At 54.2% G+C, this 20856-nt stretch overlaps 1 protein-coding gene across 1 annotated transcript; it reads left to right on the top strand.

Moving 5' to 3' along the window:
- Nucleotides 1-3663: 3663 nt before the first annotated feature.
- DUSP4 (dual specificity phosphatase 4) lies at nucleotides 3664-20126 on the top strand. The gene is made up of 4 exons (XM_030832409.2): nucleotides 3664-4500; nucleotides 14180-14325; nucleotides 15264-15483; nucleotides 16171-20126. Exons 1-4 carry the CDS (start codon nucleotides 4062-4064, stop codon nucleotides 16554-16556), a joined length of 1191 nt encoding a protein of 396 aa, XP_030688269.1. The 5' UTR covers nucleotides 3664-4061; the 3' UTR covers nucleotides 16557-20126.
- Nucleotides 20127-20856: the final 730 nt, after the last annotated feature.

The following is a 20856-nucleotide window of genomic DNA, read 5'->3' as shown; positions in this document are numbered from 1 at the left end:
CAGGGAAGGACAGACGTTCCTCATTTCCATCTATACCTGTTGCCAAAAACACACAGTATATACAGACTTCTTACCTGGAGGAGCATGAGAGAGCTTCTCAGTTCTTTTAAGCATTCCCACTATGGGGGGAAGCTCCCCAATCAGCTGATCTAAGAAACCTAGCCAACAGCTCCATGCAAAAAGGACCATTCTTGTTCCAGTTGAGAGCAAGAAGCAAGACACCCTCTCTACTCAGTAAAGAGGAATCCACAGAACCTTTCTTTCCATCACCACCTCGATTAATTCATTAATGATTTTTCAGGCAAGTTTTATTCAGGCCCCTGGGAACAGGGCAGTGAGTCAGAGGTTGGCATCAAAACAAGAATAGAAGCCATAGTCCTCTCTGGGGATCCTTACTCTGGGCTTTAAATTCCCAGATCACACAACTTCCTAGTTGGAAATAAGTGTTCTTAAACAAGAACAAGGGTTTTGCCAGGCCTGACAGTGACTAATAAGATCTGTCTGAGGACCATCTGATGAAAAGAGAAGCTGGATTTGCATGTCACAGTGAATGTTTAAAGTAGGTTTCCTGCTGAATATAAATAAAATCTCTCTCCTTGGGCAATCCCATCTCAACTCCTGCAGCTATGCCTTCCTTAATTAAATTAACTTTGAAATAACATTCAATGTTTTCCTTCTAAATGCCTTTGTTTTCTCCAAGATCTACTTATTGACAAGCTGTTTCACGAGGTTCCTGTGTAAACTGATTAAGGTCCTTCCCCCCCCCACCCCCGCCCCGCTGCATACTCAATGGAGACAAGTTTTATCACCTCTATAGCCGTTATCGGGTAGCCCTCACATTGTATTCATTTAACTGTGTAGCAAAGGGCCCCCATACTTACAATACCAAAAATTAAAATTAAAACAATTATCTAGGGTGCTTACAGAGGACCCGGATAAATACGAAATTTAAATCTCGTTGGCTGAAATTCACACAACTGAAAGCTAATTCCTAACTTGAAGGGGGAGGATTTTTTTTCCGCAGTCTTCTTCAAAAATGAGGCATTCGCGTTCGTAACGCAAGCGGCTCTCGGCTTAGCTACGTGAAGTGGGAGCTCCGGCTCCCCTCCAGAGAGCGGGAGCGCAGGCGCGGGCGCGCACACGTGGACACACGCTCACACGCGCCCGCCCACGCCCCCTTCCTTGTGCATTGCCTGAGGGATTTACGGGCTTCGACCGCGGATTACTGTCAGGTGCAGAAAGCAAGTCTTTGTTTGGTGGGCATTTTCCTCCCCCCCCACCCCGGATTTGACTGTTATTTACGGGCCACGTGAGCGCCGGGCGGGGGTCAGGCGGGCGGGGAGGCGCCCCCAGCGCTGGGGAGACAAAGGCTAGCAGAGCCCGGCGGGTGCGGCAGGGGGACGTCTCCGAGCTCCTGCGACACGTGCGCAGTTGGCCCGGACCTGCCTCTGACTGAGAGGCTCTTACACGAGATGTCCAGTTCAAGCCCTTGGAAAGGCAACGGCGTTTTCCTGGAAGCGGGCCTGGCTGCCCAAGAGCGGCCCGGGAAAGCCGGGGACGGTCGGGGCGTGGGAGCCCCTTGGGAAGGGCGCGCTCCTGGTGTACCAGGGAGAGTGAGTCTTTACACGGAGCCTCAGGGCCACCTCAGCACGTGAGAAACCAGACAGAGGCCCCCATTGCCCTTGGAGGGAGTACAGACCCCTTCCCAGCGGAGAAGCCAAGCAGCGAGCCTTTGACCGCTGACCGCCCCTCCGCAGCGACCCGCGGCCTCGGTCTGTCCGCAGTGGTGGCCTCCTCCAGGCCCGGGGCTAGAGTGAGCACGCGCCTCGTGTGCAAAATGTCAGGGGGAGCCCGAAAGTCAGTGGTCAAAATAAATATCCTAATGTAGTACCTTAAACAAAGTTAGTGCCCCCCCCCCATGAAAAGAATCCACGATGAACAAAGTAGTAAATTTTAAACAGAGACGGGATCAGTGCATTGCAGAGCCATTTTGGAGCCCGAGGTAAAAAGGAGTATCCCCACGGGTGAGCGGCGCTCCTCGCGGCGCACTCAGCTTGGGCTGGGGGTCCGGGAGCGCGGGCGCAGCGGGAGGGGAGCGCGGGTCGTAGGTTTCGGAAGTGGAGGCCGCCGCCGAGGCCGGGCTGGGGAGTGGAGGGGTGGCCCTGGAGGCCGGAGGTGACATCTCCGGAGAGCCGCTCCGCGGGGAACAAAGGCGGAGCGGAAGGCCGACTCCGGGGAGGGAGGGACCCCGCGGGTTGCGGCCCTTGTTGCCTCTGCAGAGCCAGAGTGGAAGACTCGACCCCGCTGCCACCAAGGCCCGGAGCGAGTCCTGTAATTCCCAGCTCGCTGGTTAATTCTCACTAACAAGACTTGGCAAGATGGGCCAATACTTTTTGGCTTCTGTCGTGACCCCACCGAGGCGCGCACACACCCCCTGGCAAAAGCGGCCTCTGGGAAACGAAATGCATAAGTAAAAACGGGGGCGGGAAAAAAATGCGAATTGACCTGGAAAAAGCAAGGCAAAGAAACCTGAATCGGCCGTGGAGCGTATTAAATCCTTTACGCGTCAATTTCCGTGGTTCTAGCTTCGCACCAAGTGTGGACCCTAATTGTCATTTCCTGAGAAGACAATTCACACGAGTACAAGATGGGGTGAGGACTTTTCCAAAAGCCGAAAACGTCGGGATTTTTTTTTCCCGCATCAGGGTTAAATAAACATCTTTAAGAAGCGTGGAAGGGAGTGGCACTCCCGCCTTCCTTCTTGGGAACAACATTCCGGATTCAATTAATGCCTCCCTCCGGGTCGTAAAGCAGCAGACTCCACACCTCACTCCTATTAACTGGGCTTTGGGGCGGGAGGGTTTTCTCTTTCATCGTCTGGGTTGGGGTTTGCCCACGTTCCTCGGGAAGCTATAAAGCTGATTTAACGGTTTAAGATGAAAATTGATCAGGCTAAGGCAGAAGCTCATGGCTGAGGAATCGCAAGAGAAAAAACGGCTGGCGGGCCGAACGCACTCCGTGAGCCTGGGGCGAGGAGGGCCGGGCCGGCTGGGATGCGGTGCAGGGTTCCCCAGTCCACTTGGGTACGTGGGGGACACCTGCGAGGCTGGTAAGGGGCAAGCACGGAGGTGAAGAGGAATGAAACCTCGAAACCGAGCCCAGGCCTCCGCTAGGCCGGCTTCTCGGCTGGCGACTTTGTTTTCCGCCCGTCGCCGCCGCCACCACCGCGGCGGGGTGCGATGGCTGCACGGCGACTCGGGTCGGGCTGGACGCGGGCCGCGGAGGCCGGGGAGAGGCGCCGCCAAGCTCCATTCACGAAGTCCGGGCGCTGCGGCTCGCCCGCGGGTCGGAGGCCTCCTCCCTCATCCTCTAGGTCTTGGTTTTATGAATGGGCCTGGCGGCGAGAGCCGCGCGCCCTGTTTACTCCGCTCTTTGTGACGTCGCGTCCCCGTGACTGGGCGCTAGCGGCCGGTACTCCATTCACGCGCCCGGGCGGGCGGAGGGGGTGGGACCAGCGGGGCGAGGGGAGTCGCGAGGGGGCGGGGAGCGAGCGCGGGGGGCGGAGCAGGGCTCGCGACCTAGAATGGAAAGAGGCGGGGCCTCGCGAGGTAGTAATGAATCTGCCCCCTCCCGGGGGAGAGCAGAGGAGCATTAATAAATCCATAAGCCGAGGAGAGGAAACTCTGGCTGGGGCAGACCGCGGAGCTCCGGCAGTTCGTGGGGAACGGCGGCCAGAGCAGCACAACGGGCAAAATACAATAGAGGCGACAACGGAAAAAAGCCCTTGGTCCTCTCCCGTAAACACACTCCCCTCACCGCCACCTCCCCCTTGGCACCGTGCTGCCTGGCGCCGAGGCCGCTCGGACTGCTATGTAACTGCGAGTCTGTGGGAGGAAGGGGACCGGGAGAAGAGGTTCGGCCGTGGGAGCCCCTAAGGGCCAAGTTTGCGGCCACTTCTGCCCGCGCTCTCCCTTAGCCCCCGCTCGCCCCTTCCTGCAGCCTAGCTAGCCCGGGCGTCCTTCGCCTCCTCGCGTGCCCAGCAGCCGCGGTTCCTGGCGACCATGGTGACGGTGGAGGAGCTGCGGGAGATGGACTGCAGCGTGCTCAAAAGGCTGATGAACCGGGACGAGAACGGTGGCGGCGCGGGCGGCAGCGGCAGCGGCAGCCACGGCGCCCTGGGTCTGCTGAGCGGCGGCAAGTGCCTGCTACTGGACTGCCGACCGTTCCTGGCGCACAGCGCCGGCTACATTCGAGGCTCAGTCAACGTGCGCTGCAACACCATCGTGCGGCGGCGGGCCAAGGGCTCGGTGAGCCTGGAGCAGATCCTGCCCGCGGAGGAAGAGGTCCGCGCCCGCCTGCGCTCCGGCCTCTACTCAGCCGTCATCGTCTACGACGAGCGCAGCCCGCGCGCCGAGAGCCTCCGCGAGGACAGCACCGTGTCACTGGTGGTGCAGGCGCTGCGACGCAACGCCGAGCGCACCGACATCTGCCTGCTCAAAGGTAAACGCCGGCGCCGGGCGCGAGCTGGAGGGTCGATGCGGCGGGGCTCCGCTGCCTGAGCCTTAGTGGGCAGGAGAAGAAGTGCCTGGAGGGACTCGTGGCTGCGGGATCCCCCCCCGCGCACTCCTTTGTGCGTACTGGTGTGTGCGCGTGGTGTGCAAGGATTCTGTGTGTTTGTGTGCAAGCGCGAGGTCCTGAGGTCCTCAGAGACGGTGAGGGCTCCGTCACCTGAAATTCCGGACCCTTCCTGGCGATTCTGCGATTGTTTACAGCCACTAACGGTCTGGTCTTGCGGGCGAAGCGACTCAGCTGCGTTGCCCACCTTCGAGTCCAGGGAAGTGCTCCCAAGTGCCACGGTGCGGGAGGTGGGGGAGAGGTTAGGCCTGTTGGTTTGGCGTGTCTGGGCCCCGCCCTGAGTCCGACCCAGAGATCCCGAGACATGGGGCAGGGGGTGAAGGAGGGTGAGCGCGGGGATGGGATGGGCCCTGCGGGTCCGGCTGGAAACCAGCCCTTCCTAAACGCAAAAACGAAGATCGGCTTGCGGGCCTGATGTGGAGCGATCTGTTCTCTCCTCCCCTGCTGCCCAACTCCGAGCTCCAGCTGGAGGGTCGCCAACCCCTCCCGCCATCCCCAGGCTCCGGAGCGGGAGGCGGGAGGTCCGAGTATCTGGGGAACGCAAGGCGGGACGGGGACTCAAACTGCGACAAGTGCGACCTTTTGTTCAGACTCGACTCTCAGATGGCGGCGCGCGCTTAAGTGCGAAACTCTTGGGGAGGGGAGGTCTTGTCAAATGTGCAAGTCGGAAACTCCGAAAGGGCTGAGGGCTACCCAAGTACCTGGAGGGACGGGGGCGCCGACCGCACCTGCCGGGCGTCGGGCGGCGGGGAGCTGGCGGGCTGCTTGGGGCCCCTGCCGCGCAGTGTCCCTTCCTCCCGCGCCGCATTCCGCGAGTTCCTTCGCCCGCGGCGGGTCTTGGCCTCCGAAGTCCAGAGGCGTTTCGGACCCGGGCTATCAAAGAGCCGCCCCTTTCCCTGTCGGCGCCCCTGGCCCCCCTCCCTCCTGCCCTGCCCTCTCCAGACCCGCTCACTGGAGAGGAAGGGAGATGGGGCGGGAGGCGCGGCGGAAACCTCTCCCCGCCGCCCCTGCCAAAAAGCACAACACTGCCCAGTGCCGGCGGGCCAGGCTTGCCCCCGTGAACAGCGGGGGACTTTGTTCTCGGCAGTTGTTTCCTGGCCATTTGACCTGTCAGCTGCTGGGGAAATGCTGCTGTTGACCTTTGGTTGAACTACTAAGGCGATTTTGCTGATTTTTCTTTCTCTACGAGGGCGGCCTTTGGCACCTCAGATTAAACCAAACGCTCCTCCCTTCTCCTCCCAGCGCTTTAAGAGAAAGTGCCAGGAAGGGCCTTGCACCGGAAGGACCGCTAAGCCCGGCGAGCTGGGCGCAGGGGGCCCGGGGCCCCCGCCTGCCCTGGCGCCGAGCTGTGCCGGGAGCCACGCGGCCCCGAACCGGGTAGAGCGCCGGGCTGGGGTCCGGGCTGTTGACGCACGCCTCCTGCACTCCCTTGCATGATGCCGGCGTGCCGGCGCTCGTGGGGACGAGGAGAGAAACGTCTCTGGGACCAAAGTCCCTTCGAGTGGCAGGGGCTGGCCGGGGTGTTCTCCGTGCCGCGCTGACCTCGATCGCTCCTGATTTGGAGCCCGATCGCGCGCCTGCCTGCGCGGGCCCTGAACACAGGACCCTTCTCGAGGTAGGGCAGACGCACGTGGGGTCTGGGTTCGTTCTGTTTTGTTTTTCTTCCTGGAAGAAATCCGGAGAGGACCGCCCTAGGGTTTCCGGGCGCGCAGACACTTAGGCCCCGCTCCCGGGGAGAGAGACAGATTTTTAAGGCTTCCGCCTCGGGCTCGTGGCACCTCCCTGTTTCCCGCGAATCCCGCCGGGAGAGCCCGGAGCCAGACCTGTACCGAGAGCCGCCCTGCGGACCGGCCGCCCGGCGCAAGGCAGATGCTAATGTGAAGGCTGCGTTGGACGGGCAGCCTCTGGGTAAAACGACAGTCCCCTGGCGGTTGGCGAGGTGCCTGGCCCACGGAAAAGGCGTGTTTTAAGGGCTGTTTCCTCCCGAGGCCTGCACTGCCTCCTGTTGTCTGACCTGGTGCGGGCAGGGAGGACGGCCCGCTGCCTCTCAAAGTCCGCATCCTCTGAGCCGGAAAGTGTCTAGGCCTGGACCGAACTTCTCTCTCTCCAGGAACAGGCCCCCCGGGAGGAGCCAGGAGAGGTTCAGCTGGGTTTTTCTGAGCAAAGGGAGCCTGCCTTTGGAAGCAGCCGCCTAAAATTCACAGAGTTTGGGCTGGGGGGGGGGGCTCCTTCCAGCTTGTTCTGCAGTGGTGGTAGAACATCTTTGAGGTTAACTGGGTCCTAGTCTATTCAACTTGCGTATTTTCATTTATGTGCTAAGCAGAGGCGCTCTCCACACAGGTCCTGTTTCTTCTTGACTTCTACTGGAAAGGCATCCCTAATGAGGGCAGAAGGAAATGGGCGTGGTCTGCTCCCCCAGCGCTGCGGGAACGTGCCTCTGGGGGAGGACAGCCATGCCTCCTGCACTCTCATTCCTTGGAGAAGTGGAATGGCAGGAAATGTGGGCTCATGGGCAGGGGGGAGCTGGGGACGGGGAACTAAAGGGAAACAGGGGGAGACAAGCCCCTTAGATTATCTTTAGTAAATGCCTTAATTGATTAGGGGTTGGGTAATTTTTTTCCCACCGGAGTTGTTCCTTTATTTTGCAGCCAATGGGCCTTCCTGGGAGTCTCATTTCATGTGCAGTGGTGGGTGTGGAATAAAAGTGGTCAGACATTAAGCCAGTGGAAGACTGATTGTTGGTGTCTGCCGTCCTGGAGGGAGAGTAAAAACAGCTGGGCATTTTCAGAAGCTCTATTACCCTTCCTGGCCACAGGCTATCTAATTCTACCAATTAATTGCATTTTTAAAGGCCGATTTTCCCATTTCTGCCACTTTGAAGGGCAGGAAGTTGGTTACTCATTGCAGGCAGTTAATAACTAATACTACAGGCAAGAATTCATAGTTAAGAGTAAACTTTACTTTCTATCAATGAAATACTATCTGGCCTTTACATTCCCTAATATTACCCAAGGTTTGCTAAAAGCAGTAACCCAAATCACTACATTTTCTGGTCTTTTGGCTAGTAAAAGCTTCCCATTGGGATAAACTTTTTTTTAAGCTCATTTTATTTAAAATCCTGTAAGACATTTTTGGGACAGTTTAGAAAGTTTAGCTTTTCAGATTTTATTACAGTACACGTCTCCTTTGAAATCCCTTTCTCACTCCTCATAGATCCTTGGAATAGGGTTTTAGACAACCGCTCCCACCCCATCCACCCTGGGTCAATAGAGAAAGACAAAAAGAGCATTTTCTTACCCTAACAGAAGTCTTCCTTTACCTCCCACAGTCTCCAAATAAATCAGTCTGTTTTGCAGAAGATGTCAGGTATAAAAACATTATCTTACTTTTCCTTCTATCTAAAATTCGTCTCAGCCCATGACCTTTGTCAGTCTTATTCAAGTTCTGATTTAAAAGCTGTCCTGGAGCTGTTTTGAGAAACTGGGAAGATCAACTAAATACTCCAGCTTCTCCTTCCAGGTTGGAAGTCACCTACCCAGCAGTCCCCAGGCCTGATCATACAGACCTGACATTATGCTTCCTGTGAAAACAGCCACTAAGGCCCGTAATGAATGCTATGGGTGGGGTTCGGGTGACTGTCTTCTGTCTTTTCTTTCTCTGTGTCCATTTGCCCTGTCCATCCTCGTTTCCAGGAGGTCAGTGGCATCAAACAGCAGAGTCCTGGGGGACGCTAAGGTTGAACACCTCTTTCACCCAAAGGCAAAAGGACTGGCTTTTCTCCTTGCAAACAGGACACAATGCCCATGACAGCCAAGAATTGTTAGAATTACCAAAAAAAAAAAAAAAAAATTAGGCCTTAAAGGTAATTTCTAACCCCTAGTCGAAAGCCTTAAAGAATTGTAAGGAATGAAGCAAACTCACTACTCTTTGCATCATTTGAACTGGATGTTTCCAACCAACAAAAGCAACTAAAGACAGGGTGTAGGTGTAAATTGAGAGTGGCAACCTGATTGTCCGTAAGCCTATCGCAGCTCCCTTGGGCTTCTCCTGGATGCTTACAGGAAAGGTGGCTGTCCCCACCAAGGTGGGCTGCACAGAGAACTCAGGGAGGAGAAAGGGTGGCCTTTTTAAAGGGCCAAGAAATTCCTTGAAAAAAATCAGAACATCTGAAAGCAGATAGCTGGTTTTCTTGCTGGGAGGCAGTTCCCATCTAACAAAGAGGAAGTTTGAGAGGAAGAAATGTAGACTCTCAGCGGAAGGCGGCTTGCTGAACGGAGCAGATAGCACAGAAGGACTCTGGGAGGGGCTGCAAACAAGGTCCAGCCCGAGTGTGGCATCAGGTGTCAGCCCAGCTGGCCCGGGACCGAGGTCTTGACACCGAGCCCCAAGGTGAGAAGCCCATTTAGCTAAACTGGAAATGCTGCTCAGCATTTAGAGGGGCGCTTCCTAGGTCAACACCCGCATCAAGGGAAGTTCTCAAAGCCAAGGGACCTTCGAATGTCCCCAGACTTGCCTGCTGGGCAACATTTGCCTCGTATTGATAAGCTGTCCCAAGAGAGCGAGGCCATGAGCCCTGTCTGTGAACCGGTGATATTCTGAGCGTGGAGAGGGTCACAGGAAAAACCTGGCAGCCACGTTCAGATCCGTGACCATCGTCACCACCAAGAGACAGTCTTTCCCATCACAGACCCCATTAAGAGTCCTATTATGGTGAGACGACCAGCACTACGCCAGCCTGCCCTTTCCCAAGGACTTTCTCCCACATTCACTCCCACCCCTGCATAAGCAGGAGGCCAGCCAGTTTTCAAAGCTACAGTTTCTGTGAGAAGCTGAAAGGAACACAGAATGGAACTTAGATGTAGTTATTCCTCAGGGGAATCAAGTGGAAAATTATAGTCCTGTTTCCCCCGAGCCCCCCAAGACTCTCAAATTTTAAAATGAAGTTGAGAAAATGAGAGCTTTAAGACTAGAAGGTATATTGTTAAATAAGAACATGAGAAAAACGGGTCAAAATTAGTCAGCATGTCTGTTACAGAATTACATGCAATAGGACGTAGGAGAAAACCAGGTGGGAATTCATTGGCGTTTGTGCTGTGAAAATGTGTTCAGAAGATGGAAATATAGGTCTTGAGGCACCTGCTGTCAGTGTGTAGTTTGCAAATGAGTGGTTTGTGAACGTTCAGGATCACAGAATGTTGGAACTTATAGATGATATCGTCTGGAATCCTTACATTTGGAGGGTGGAAAACAGGACTTAGAGGGAATGTGTTAGCTCGGCTTCCACAGTCGGAGCTGGGATGCGTCCACACCTGTCTGCTGTGTCTACCCTGCACATCTGCAGGGGTCACGGGGTAGAGCGCTCCCCTCCGGGTCTACAGTGACAATAAGCTTTCCCTCTCATGAGTTTTGGATAAAACTTGGAGATCTAAATCTAGCACTTACTGGAAGGGCCGAGGCTCTGGTACCTGCACAGATGTGGGCTGGGAAGGGAGGCACGGAGGAGAGGGGGCTGGGGGCAGTCTTCTTCAATCCCACCCACCCTAAGAAATTCAGTTTCATTTCTGCCATGACCCAGCATAGAGCTACTCTATATTCTTCGAGATGATTTGAATTTTTTTTAAGTGAAATGATCCGTGTGCTTATTACATAATTTGAGCTCTTAAAATACATGTTTTCCCAAGAGATGTAAGACGTGAGTGGTACCCTCCAGTAAGCTCATCACCTGGCCAGGTGTCTGTAGCCCCACACCGACGGGGCTAATGCCACACTCGGGCTGGAGTCAAGGCGGTGTGTGGGGGAAGAAGAGCTAGCAAGTGGCTTTAGCTGAAGTCCCTGTGACGGGGACCGTCACCCTGAAAGCACAGTGCCATAAAATTACACGCTCTGTAAATGCAGCGCATTCAAGTAGCTTCTATTCTATTTCATTAAATAGAAAAACGCTGGTCACGACTCCTCCATGACTACCTGGAAAAGCACCGGAAAGAAGCAGTTTGGTGAAGTGTCAGCAGTGCTCTGTTCACATCCCTTCTGTTTCTGCGTGAAAACTCTTTCTTCGCGTGATGAAACCAGCAGGCAAGGCCCCTAGAGAAGGCCCACCGGGGAGGCAGCAGTGGGCAAGCAGCAGGGTGGGCTCCTGACGGCCAGCTTCAAAGGGGCTTTCAGGCCCCTTCTGTGGGCTGAATGCCGGTCCCGCCCTTACCTGCGGGCTGCCCTGCACCTCCGCTTCCTCTTCTGTAAAACTGGGGCTTGTCATGCCTTCCTCTAGGGCTACTGGTTGGATACCTGTGTGGGAAGAGCCTGACACGTAATGAACACTTCCTTTTAAGAGGGTCTGTCATTTTTATGAACACGCATGGGATACCTGGAGGTGGCTTCCTGGCGTGTGGCCTTGTGGGTGGGGTGTGGACTGAACGGCCCCTGACCTGCACTCCTGTGTCTGCACTGCCTCGCCTGCGAGCTCCAGGCCCACCAGGGCACGTTCAGCTCATCCGAGGGCCTGGCCTGAGTGCAGCACCTCGGCCCCAGAAGGAGATCCTTTGGTGATGCTCCTTGTAACTACCAGCCACAGACTGCCCCCGAAGCTAGCAACGGCTCAGGAGGGAAAACCTTTCCACCGCTGCCACCGAGGGACGCAACCCTCACCTTGTTCCTGTCCCTTGAACAAATCTGCTTCTTCACTTGGTTCCTTTCTGCCTGTTCTCTGAAAACCCCCCAGAGGGAACAGACTCTTCAGTAATCGTGTTTCTCCACTTTGTTGTAATGGTGCCTTTCCTAACAGTTGCTGTCTCTCCGTCCTGCTATGAGCAGCCTGGGGGTGACGACAGACAGCCCCCCTCAGGCCGGGTCTGGCCTCTGGGCCGCCTGCACCCTCCCCTGCACAGGTGCGATTGGCCTCGGAGCCCTCCGAGGGTTCTGCTGGGCCCTCCCCGCCCCGGATTGATTGACGGTTGACCCTGGGAGGTAGCAGATGTCCCTGACTGGGCAGGGCACTCAGGGCTCAGGAAGTGCCCAGCACCTGTTCTTCTGCTGTCTTAATTACCAGCTCTCAAGATGCGTACTGGAAAAAATAAGTAAAGCCCAGGAGGAGAAGGCTGTCCAGGGTCTGAGAAGTTGCCAGTAAAGCCGAAGTCACCTGTAGGTACCAAAAAAGAAAACCTTCATTGAGCTTCTCCCCAAGGCCCGGTGCAGTGCACTGGCCGTTCCAGTCAGTCCTCACAGGAGACTCCTGGCCTGGAAGCTTCATCACATTTCACAGATGAGGAAGAGGCTCAGAGAGGTTCAGTGACGGCCCCAAGGCTGCACAGCCGATGATTGAACCCAGACCTGGGAGTCCGACTGCAGAGGCGAGGCTCTTCAGGACTTCAGTCTGGTGCCCTGTCGTGTACCTTCTCAGCAGCGAGAACATTCTTCCCACCACTCTGAGCTTCCTTAGCTCCTGCTGCCCTCAGGCCTGCTCTTCCTCCGTGACCTTGGAGCCGGGCCCTGGCCCTCCTGTGACTGTTGGCCTGCCTGTCTAGCTGATGAGCTTTTGGAGGGCACCACTCATGCCTTGCATCTCTTTGAAAAAAATGTATTTTACTAGCTCAAAGTTTGTAATAAAGACACGGATCATCTTACTTAAAAAATTTCAAATCCTGGGCTTCCCTGGTGGCACAGTGGTTGAGAGTCTGCCTGCCGATGCAGGAGACACGGGTTCGTGTCCCGGTCCGGGAAGATCCCACATGCCGCGGAGCGGCTGGGCCCGTGAGCCATGGCCGCTGCGCCTGCGCGTCTGGAGCCTGTGCTCCGCAACGGGAGAGGCCACAGCAGTAAGAGGCCCGCGTACCGCAAAAAAAAAAAAAAAAAAAAAAAAAAAAATTCAAATCCTGTAGAAGTCTCTAGAATAACAAGTGATGGCTTTTCATATAGATGATCAACCTCCGTTGGTTGAGTGACCCATTTCTCCTTCCGCTTTCTCCAAAGGGCAGCGTCTCCCGAAGTCTCCCATCCCAGGGCCTTCAGCTAGTGGCACTTGCTGGCTTTTCTTCCCGCACACACCGCACTTGGGGCAGCGGTGTTTACAGCTTTATAGGGAAAGGGGACAGATGGGGGTGATAACGGGAGGGAGGCCGCTCCTGCGACGAGAAGTCCACTGAGGCCACCAGCACATCTGAAGCGGGCAGTACTGGCCCCTCAGCAGGTTTTCCCTCCAGGGAGGCTGGTCATTATGACTCAGCAGGAGCCAGGGCCTGGGACCAGAGAAATATCCATTTATAGCCTGAGGGAGGGAGTGGGGGAAACAGGAGGCCTCCAGTCAGAGAGGAAAAAATGTCTGCCCTGTTTCTGGAAGCCTTAATGACGTGGCGAACATAATTTTCTTTCCTCTCCAAAGCGGAAGTTTCTAGGGTTGGGATTCAGGGCAAGTAATTGACTAACCGTCACATGTTGGAAAATTGCTTTGCACAGTGGTGATCGGGAACAGTGGCACCCACCCTATCACTTAGTCATAAAGACGTAACGGGCTAGCTGCCTATGTGACCATCAGTTGAGTGGTTGTTCCAGAACCCGCAGACCCTACTGAATTCATTTATAATCCATTTTTGGTCCAACAGAAACTGCAAAAATAAAAATACAAGCAGGGCCAAACCTTGACAATAGATGGTAAGTGTCCCGCAAAGGGAAGTCCCAGAGATCACAAGAAAATCAGATATACAGGCTGAATGTCTCTCTTCTTGGTGTGTTTCACTGCCTGCGTCTGCCTGCATCTCTGCCCGCATCTCTGCCCACGTCCGCCCAGCCGGCCCTTTCCTGAATGGCACTGACACTATTGCAGAGAAGTTGGCCGTTTATCTCTTTTTACTTAAACGACCTTCCTTCCCCGGAAGACGACCCCACAGAGAACCATTCCAGGGCTTAGCACCTCAGGTCAGGACATCCTCCCTTGCCCCAAACCTGTATGTAGCAAGAGGCATTTATTTAGATTTTAGCCCGTTTGCTCTCATTTTGGCCCCATGTCCATGGAACAGCTGTTCATGGGGCCGTGCGATTGGTATCTGTTCTGTTGCTGAGATCCAGAAGGGCCGGTGCCAGGGTAATAGTTTTTTATTCTCTCCCACATTGGAGAACCTCTCTAAAAGAAGGGCTGTAGTGGGGGGATGACAGACATTTTTGTAGGGCGCAGGGGCCAGCTGAAGTGCTCATGGAAACCCCCAGTGGCTATTCCCTCTTTCTTTGTCATCACTGTAAAGAAATTATCCCTTCTTCATCTCCCCTGCACATCTTCCTCTGTGTATCTGCATCCCAATCCGAAGTCTTGTCCCTAAAGCTTTCATTCCCGCTTTCGGGATGCAGTCTTGCAGTCTTGGCCGAATGTAATCTCTGCATCCCAGGGAAAAAGGTCTCCATAGCCATTATCTCTGGGCCCACAGTGCCACCCAGTGTCAAATGTAGGTACAACCAGCCCCAGCTTCCCAACAGCTTTCCTCCATCAGGTAGGATTCAAGTTCTTTGTGGTTTCCTGCTGGCTCAGCGACCCCATTAACCTGAATATCTTTCTACTTTACAGGTGGCTATGAGAGGTTTTCCTCCGAGTACCCGGAATTCTGTTCTAAAACCAAGGCCCTGGCAGCCATCCCACCTGCTGTGCCCCCAAGCACGGCTGAGTCCTTGGACCTGGGCTGCAGCTCCTGCGGCACCCCACTGCACGACCAGGTGCGAAGAGGACTGCTTGTCAAAGGCTTTGGACGCAGTGCCTCAATGTGGGGAGAATGTGTTGAGTATCGGGGTGTGATGTTAGGTGGAGTCCACTATTCCTTGGAAGTCTTCCCCTTCCCTCTCTTATTACCCTCACCTAAGAAAAGAATATAAACACATACGTCCCTGACTTAGCCTCTAGAGTTATGTGCAGACAAGCAAGGAAGGAGGCCAGAAGCATGTGGACTGCCCGATTCAAAAGAGTTCGGCTGTCCGCCCCCCATACAAGTTAATTGTAAATGCTAAATGGACATAAATGATCAACCAACCCTTCTCCCAAGAAAAGCAGCTTATGCCACTACGGTTCGTACAAGCCCACCTCTTCCAGCCCTTTCCTTTAGATGGAAATGGAGTAAATGTATGGGGTCCAGCAACTCTGCTCCCCAAATCCGAGATCACTTGTGTTGATCTGACTCAGAGGATTGTCGTTAGTGAAGCCAGCGTTACCTCATTTTGCCAGGATGCCTCCTCTTGTGTGTGAGGTGGACATGGCGTCTGCCTTTCATCTGCCAAGTGAAGGCGTATCCAGCCGAATAAGCGCCTAGGCCGCGTAGCTCTGCGGTAGCGGGTGTAAGCTCTTCGCGTCACAAACAGTGGGGCACGGCCAGCTTCATCTGTCACGGGGGAAGTGGTCTGCCTGAACCAGCAGGTGGGGCCCATAGCAGAGCAGAGCAGAAAGGCCAGAGCCCATCGCTCCCTGCCGGGGCCCGAGCGGCACACGGGAAACCTGGAGGGGCCGGGTCCACGGGCAGTGTCCCCGGGGCCCATGAAAGCCCACCTGAGACTGGCTTCCCTCTCCCCGCCCCCACACGTCCCAGCCCCCTGCCCAGTTGCCTTTCACTTAACGACGTTTGCCGGTGGGGGGTGGGGCGCTTTGTTTTCCCTCTCTGGTGCAGGGGGGTCCCGTGGAGATCCTTCCCTTCCTCTACCTCGGCAGCGCCTATCACGCAGCCCGGCGAGACATGCTGGACGCCCTGGGGATCACAGCCTTGCTGAACGTCTCCTCTGACTGCCCGAACCACTTTGAAGGACATTACCAGTACAAGTGCATCCCGGTGGAGGACAGCCACAAGGCCGACATCAGCTCCTGGTTCATGGTGGCCATCGAGTACATCGGTAGGCTGGCTCTGGCCAGGGTGCTGGGTCCTCCCAGGCCCGGGTGCTGGGCCCAGGTCTGGCGGAGGGAGGATGGGAGGGAAGAGGGAACCACGTGTAGCTGGTGTGTGGAAGGAGGGACTTAGGAAGGGCCATATCCGGGGGGGCTGCCTGTTTCCCCTCTTCCTCAGTAGGAAGGCTTGCCCGTGGGGTGTTGTGCAGGCCCTGGATGGTCTGACGGACCTAGGCAAACAGCAGGTGCTGTTAGCTTACAGAGCCAAGGACCTTTTCCTTGGACGTCCCCAGGTGCCGAGAGGATAAGACTCTGGGGATGGGGAGGGAGACAAAAGAAGGATTGGGTCATTGTTTTTGTTCCTGCAAATGAAAACCCTGCCGTGTGTGCGGGGACTGCGCCAGCTTCAGCTGGCGTATTTCCTAAGCGTAGTACATTTGTTTGCGTAGGTACATTTGTTTGCGTAATTCTCCGAAATACGCTAGCGGGGGTGGAACTCTAGAGGCCCTCCCCCCGTGGGTTCCTCCCTGCGCGGCCTCAGCCTGGGAGGCGCTGTTCCTTCAGGGGTTCAGCCGCAGGGCCCCCTCTTCTCCAGTCCTCCCCGCACCCTCGTCCCGGCTGAGGCCGCCTGCAGCCGTCTTCCGGGAAGGATGGGGACCTGGGCGCCGCTAACGGCGCGCCGCTCTCTGCCCCAGATGCGGTGAAGGACTGCCGCGGGCGCGTGCTGGTGCACTGCCAGGCCGGCATCTCGCGCTCGGCCACCATCTGCCTGGCCTACCTGATGATGAAGAAGCGCGTGAGGCTCGAGGAGGCCTTCGAGTTCGTGAAGCAGCGGCGGAGCATCATCTCGCCCAACTTCAGCTTCATGGGGCAGCTGCTGCAGTTCGAGTCGCAGGTGCTGGCCACGTCCTGCGCGGTGGAGGCCGCCAGCCCGTCGGGGCCGCTGCGCGAGCGGGGCAAGGCCACTCCCACCCCTACGTCGCAGTTCGTCTTCAGCTTCCCGGTCTCCGTCGGGGGGCACCCGGCGCCCAGCAGCCTGCCCTATCTGCACAGCCCCATCACCACCTCCCCCAGCTGTTAGAGCCTCTCGAATCCTCCCTCCCCTACACCCGTCGGCTCTCAGCCCGGGTTGGGTGGCGCCCTGTGCGGGCAGCAGGTCGGGACTGGCCCACAGGGGGCGACAGAGCTCCTTCCATCCATCTCTCTTTGGCCAACCGGGGGGCCAGCTAGAATGGCAATAAGGACTCCGAATACATATTTAACGCAAACAAACACAACACTCCAACTTAGAGCAATAATGTCTTCCTCGGCAGGCAGGGAAGACCTGGGTTTTGGTTTGTGCGTCAGTTTTACTTTTCAGATAGGAATTTCTTACCTCATTTTTTTCAGCAGTAAGGCTTGAAGTTAGGAAACCCGCAGATCCTGGCAAATGTGCCCACCCAGTTCTGTTGAGGGGGAGGGGAAGGGAGGGAGGGGAGGGAAAGGGACAAGATAAAATCAAGTTTGCCAGAAGTGCCTGGTTCTGTGTGCTCGGTCCTTTTGTTGTTGTTTTAGTTACAGGATTTTTTTTTTTTTTTTAAAGAAATCTTTTAGGACATGGTTTTCCTTTCTAAGTCACCACCAACAGGTGAATAATTATGCTTAATAATAAATAAAAGTATTTATTGAGAATTTCCTCAGAGTATGTAAGTACAGAGTCTAGTGATGGTGAATTTAGAATATATTTATGTTAATGTGGATCAGCAGAGCACAACAGCATGCAGACGTCAAAGCAGTTAGGAAGTAAGTGGTGTGTACAAGTTAGCATGATGATCAGCTTGCGTTTGTTACCGCTGAGAAGGGGGCAGGGTGGGGTGGGAGGAGGAAGAAAGGAAGGGACTACTTTTTCATTACAGCCTCCCTCGGTATCTGACGGGGATTGGTTCCAGCACCCCCTCCCTCCATCGCGGATACCCAAATCCGTGGATGCGTAAATCCGCTGATTCTTGCATCCGCGGATACTGCGTCCGCGCATACTGCATCCGCGAATACGGAGCGTGGAGCGCACTTGGTTCTTGGGCACATGGGCCACTGAAGCGATTTGAAACCACAACAATACAACCGTTTCTGGTGATCAATAACTCACTGTGGCGGTGGAAGCATTTTTCTCATAGACCTGCCTGAGAACTTGTATATCATCTGTGATAAATGCCATATCATATAAGGTGCTCGTAAAAAAATTGGGCGCAATTCAGCTTTTCCTGCAGTGAATCATTTGGCAAGGCCGTTGGGGAACCCAGCTAAGAGAGATAGACCCGAAATGGATCCTTTTGGAAGTGGAAGCACCATCTTTTTTCTCTTTTGCATAAATCAGAGTTTTTAATTTTAGGGGGTTTGCTTGGAATGAAGTACACCAACAAATTCTTGGGTTCTTAAAATTCGTGGTGTCGGTGAATATTTTTAAAGTGAATAGGTGAATAAAAAGAAGGGACTGGACACCCCATTTCAGGTCCCTTGGAAGTCTAGGACAGCAAGAGGAGTGAGTGAAGAGTCGGGCAGACTCTGTGGGGGGGCTGGCTGCTTGGTTTCTGTGACAGGCATCCAGGGCACTTGTGTGCCGTCTTAGAATCCTTTCTTGGGATACTGCCATTTTCAGGGCCCTTTCCAGATGGAGGGATGGCTTTTGGAGAAAGAAGGAGATGGGTTAGGCTTGGGGGGAGGGAGGACGGGACAAACCACGTGTTATTTAATTTGTAGTATCGTGGAACAGTGTTGTTACCCAGTACCAGGTTAGAGGTAATTCCAAACTTGTCTAGAAGCGAGAGCATGCTTTTTGGTTTTGTTTTTTGGGTTTTTTTAGCCTTCTGAGGATCTAAGTGATGCACATTCCTGTTCACCCATAAATAACGTCAAGCCTCAAGGTTGGAATAGTGTTGGAATGCTCCTTCTCAGCCCCACATCCCAGACAGGACCAGGTTCCTTACATTTCCTTCCATAAACATGAGCCTGTGTTGGCATCATTTGTCCTGCCTTTCCCAAGCCCTGTCTGAAAAAGTGTGGGTTCCCACAAGCAGATAGGCCCGCAGGAGGGACTGCTTGAGAGAGGAGGGAAGGTAGCTTTTTACAGAATGAGTGTACATTGGCCAAAACTTGTGTATCCTGCTTTCCCAGACTGGATCCCAACCACACGGTCGGAGCCCAGGACCTGCGCCAGACAGGTCTTTTCCCTGCTTTCCAATTCAAGTCTTCTGTCACAGCGTCAAACCACTATTTATAAAGCCATTTTCTTTGTACCCAATAGCAGCCCCAAAACTCTTAGAAATCAAATAGGAAATTGGCTTGATTGGAAACAGGGACTTGGGTCACTATTTTCCCATCAGAAGCCTCTGATGACTTGGAATAGCTGTAATGAAGACAGCACCGCAGGGTCTGTCCAAATGGCCAGTGGGTTTCAACAGGTGTCTCTCCCATGGAGTGATTTCTGGTGACGTGAAACATGTGTCATGGCTGGAAGGCATTGCCACTTACACCGAAGATCAACTGTGCTGTTGACAAAGGCAGTAGGCACTCTGGATCTTCCGTAGAGACTGGAGAATGCTGCCGCTTCCCTCCCGGCATCTCTGTGTGACCCAAGTGTGTTCGTGGAGCTTCCCCCGAGCAGTCTTCGGCTGAAGCCGCCTGTGAGCCGGTGGCCGGGAGCTCCCAGCCTCAGTCGTGGCCTCCTGAGACCATTTTCCTCAGGTACCCATCCTAGCCCGATTCCAGAGAGTTACCCAAAAGGTTGGGAAGCCATGAGAAAAAACGTAGAATCCGTGGGAAGATGGGCAGAGGGAGGTGGGACGGGTGATTCAAATGTGAGGGGAAGGGGCTGTGAGATTGGAGGGGCCGCCAAGCCTCTAGTTGGTAAAGTGGTGGTTCGCCCTGGCTGCCCGTCGGCCTCAGCTGGGGAGCTTTGAAACCCTGCTACCAGGCGATCCCAGACCAAGTACAGCAGGATTTCTGGAGGAGGGACCCAGGCATCAGTAGGTTTCAAAGCTCCCCAGGTGCTCTCCGTGTGTAACCAAGTTTGGGAAGCTACTTTCTGGATGGCAAGGTGCTCTTGGAAGCTGGGTCTTGGTAACACAGAGCTGGCTTGTCTGGCAGAAGCCACAGCCAGGGGTTTGTCACTAGTTCAGTGTGGTCTCATGGTCAGTCCCCTCAGCTCTGCTGAGGGACGAGATGGTTTCTGTCAGGAGCTCAGGGGCCACGTGACCTCCTGAACGAGGGGCCCTTTCAGGCCCCTTGAAAGCCAGCTGATCTGCGGAGCGTTGTTAGGAAACCGAATACAGTGTCTGGATGTCGATGTTCTTCCCTGAAAGTTTCCCTGTCTATCGAGAAGGATGGAGAGTGCCACCTCTTTGAAGAGGACCCTGCCCTTCCTTAGAGTTTATGAGTCATAGGAGAAAGAGGCTTCTTCAAGACAGAGCAATGCAATACTTGTAACTTCTGTAAATAGCCCCATCTTTCAGAGTGATGTCATTTCTACATTTGATATGCTTGTATTTCTGTAGGATGTATATAGTCTAGGGGATTTTTTGTTTGGTTTTGTTTTTTAGAAAAGTCAAACATGTCAGTTTTTATTTATTGCTTGAAAAAAAGATCATTTGAAGAAAAATAAATACATTTTCAACCACCTCTGGCTTGGTTTATCCTTTCCTGAAAAACTGCGCTGATATCATGACTTGGAAGATCTGGGTCATTTGATAATCTTGTGCACTGCGTACCATGTCCCGTGGAGACGGGCTGGTCAGATCTGTGAGCTCCCTAAACATCACTCAAGGAAGGTGACAGGAGAAGGCGGATAGGAATCTCAAGAACCTGATTTCTCTAGTCAGAGAGACAGGACGAAGTGAAGGATAAGAGACAGATGTCCTTCATCTGAGAGTCTCCTTTGTGCCAAGTACAGGATGGACTCCCAGGTGGGAGAAGTCAATCTTAAACAGCCTAAAGCACAAGTGACTAGGGCTATAACCAAAGCCTATACAAGGAGTTACCACACCCTTCCCCATCAATAACGAGGGGGTCCATCCTGGTTCACAGAATCTTAGGAAGTTTTACGGACCTCATGTTCTCTCATATCCTGTAGCATGGAAATAGCAATATGCTTCCAGACAGAAAAAATAAACGGATGAAGATGATATGTCAGTGGTTCCCCAAAGCTGATCTGGGCATTGCTTCTATCAGATTCCATTGGTACAAATTTCCCAAATTGTAAACCAAAATCATATTAGTAAACATGTATGTCCACTGTGTCGTTGTTATTTAACATTTTAGAAGCACTGGCCACTGCAATTAGCAAGGGAAAGAAATGAGGTATACAGTTTGGAAAGTGTGAGCCCAAATTATCTGCAGATGATATGTAT

The sequence above is a fragment of the Globicephala melas genome, chromosome 21, assembly GCF_963455315.2.
Source record: "Globicephala melas chromosome 21, mGloMel1.2, whole genome shotgun sequence".
Classification (NCBI taxonomy): domain Eukaryota; kingdom Metazoa; phylum Chordata; class Mammalia; order Artiodactyla; family Delphinidae; genus Globicephala; species Globicephala melas.
This window is presented reverse-complemented; position numbering and strand designations above follow the sequence as displayed.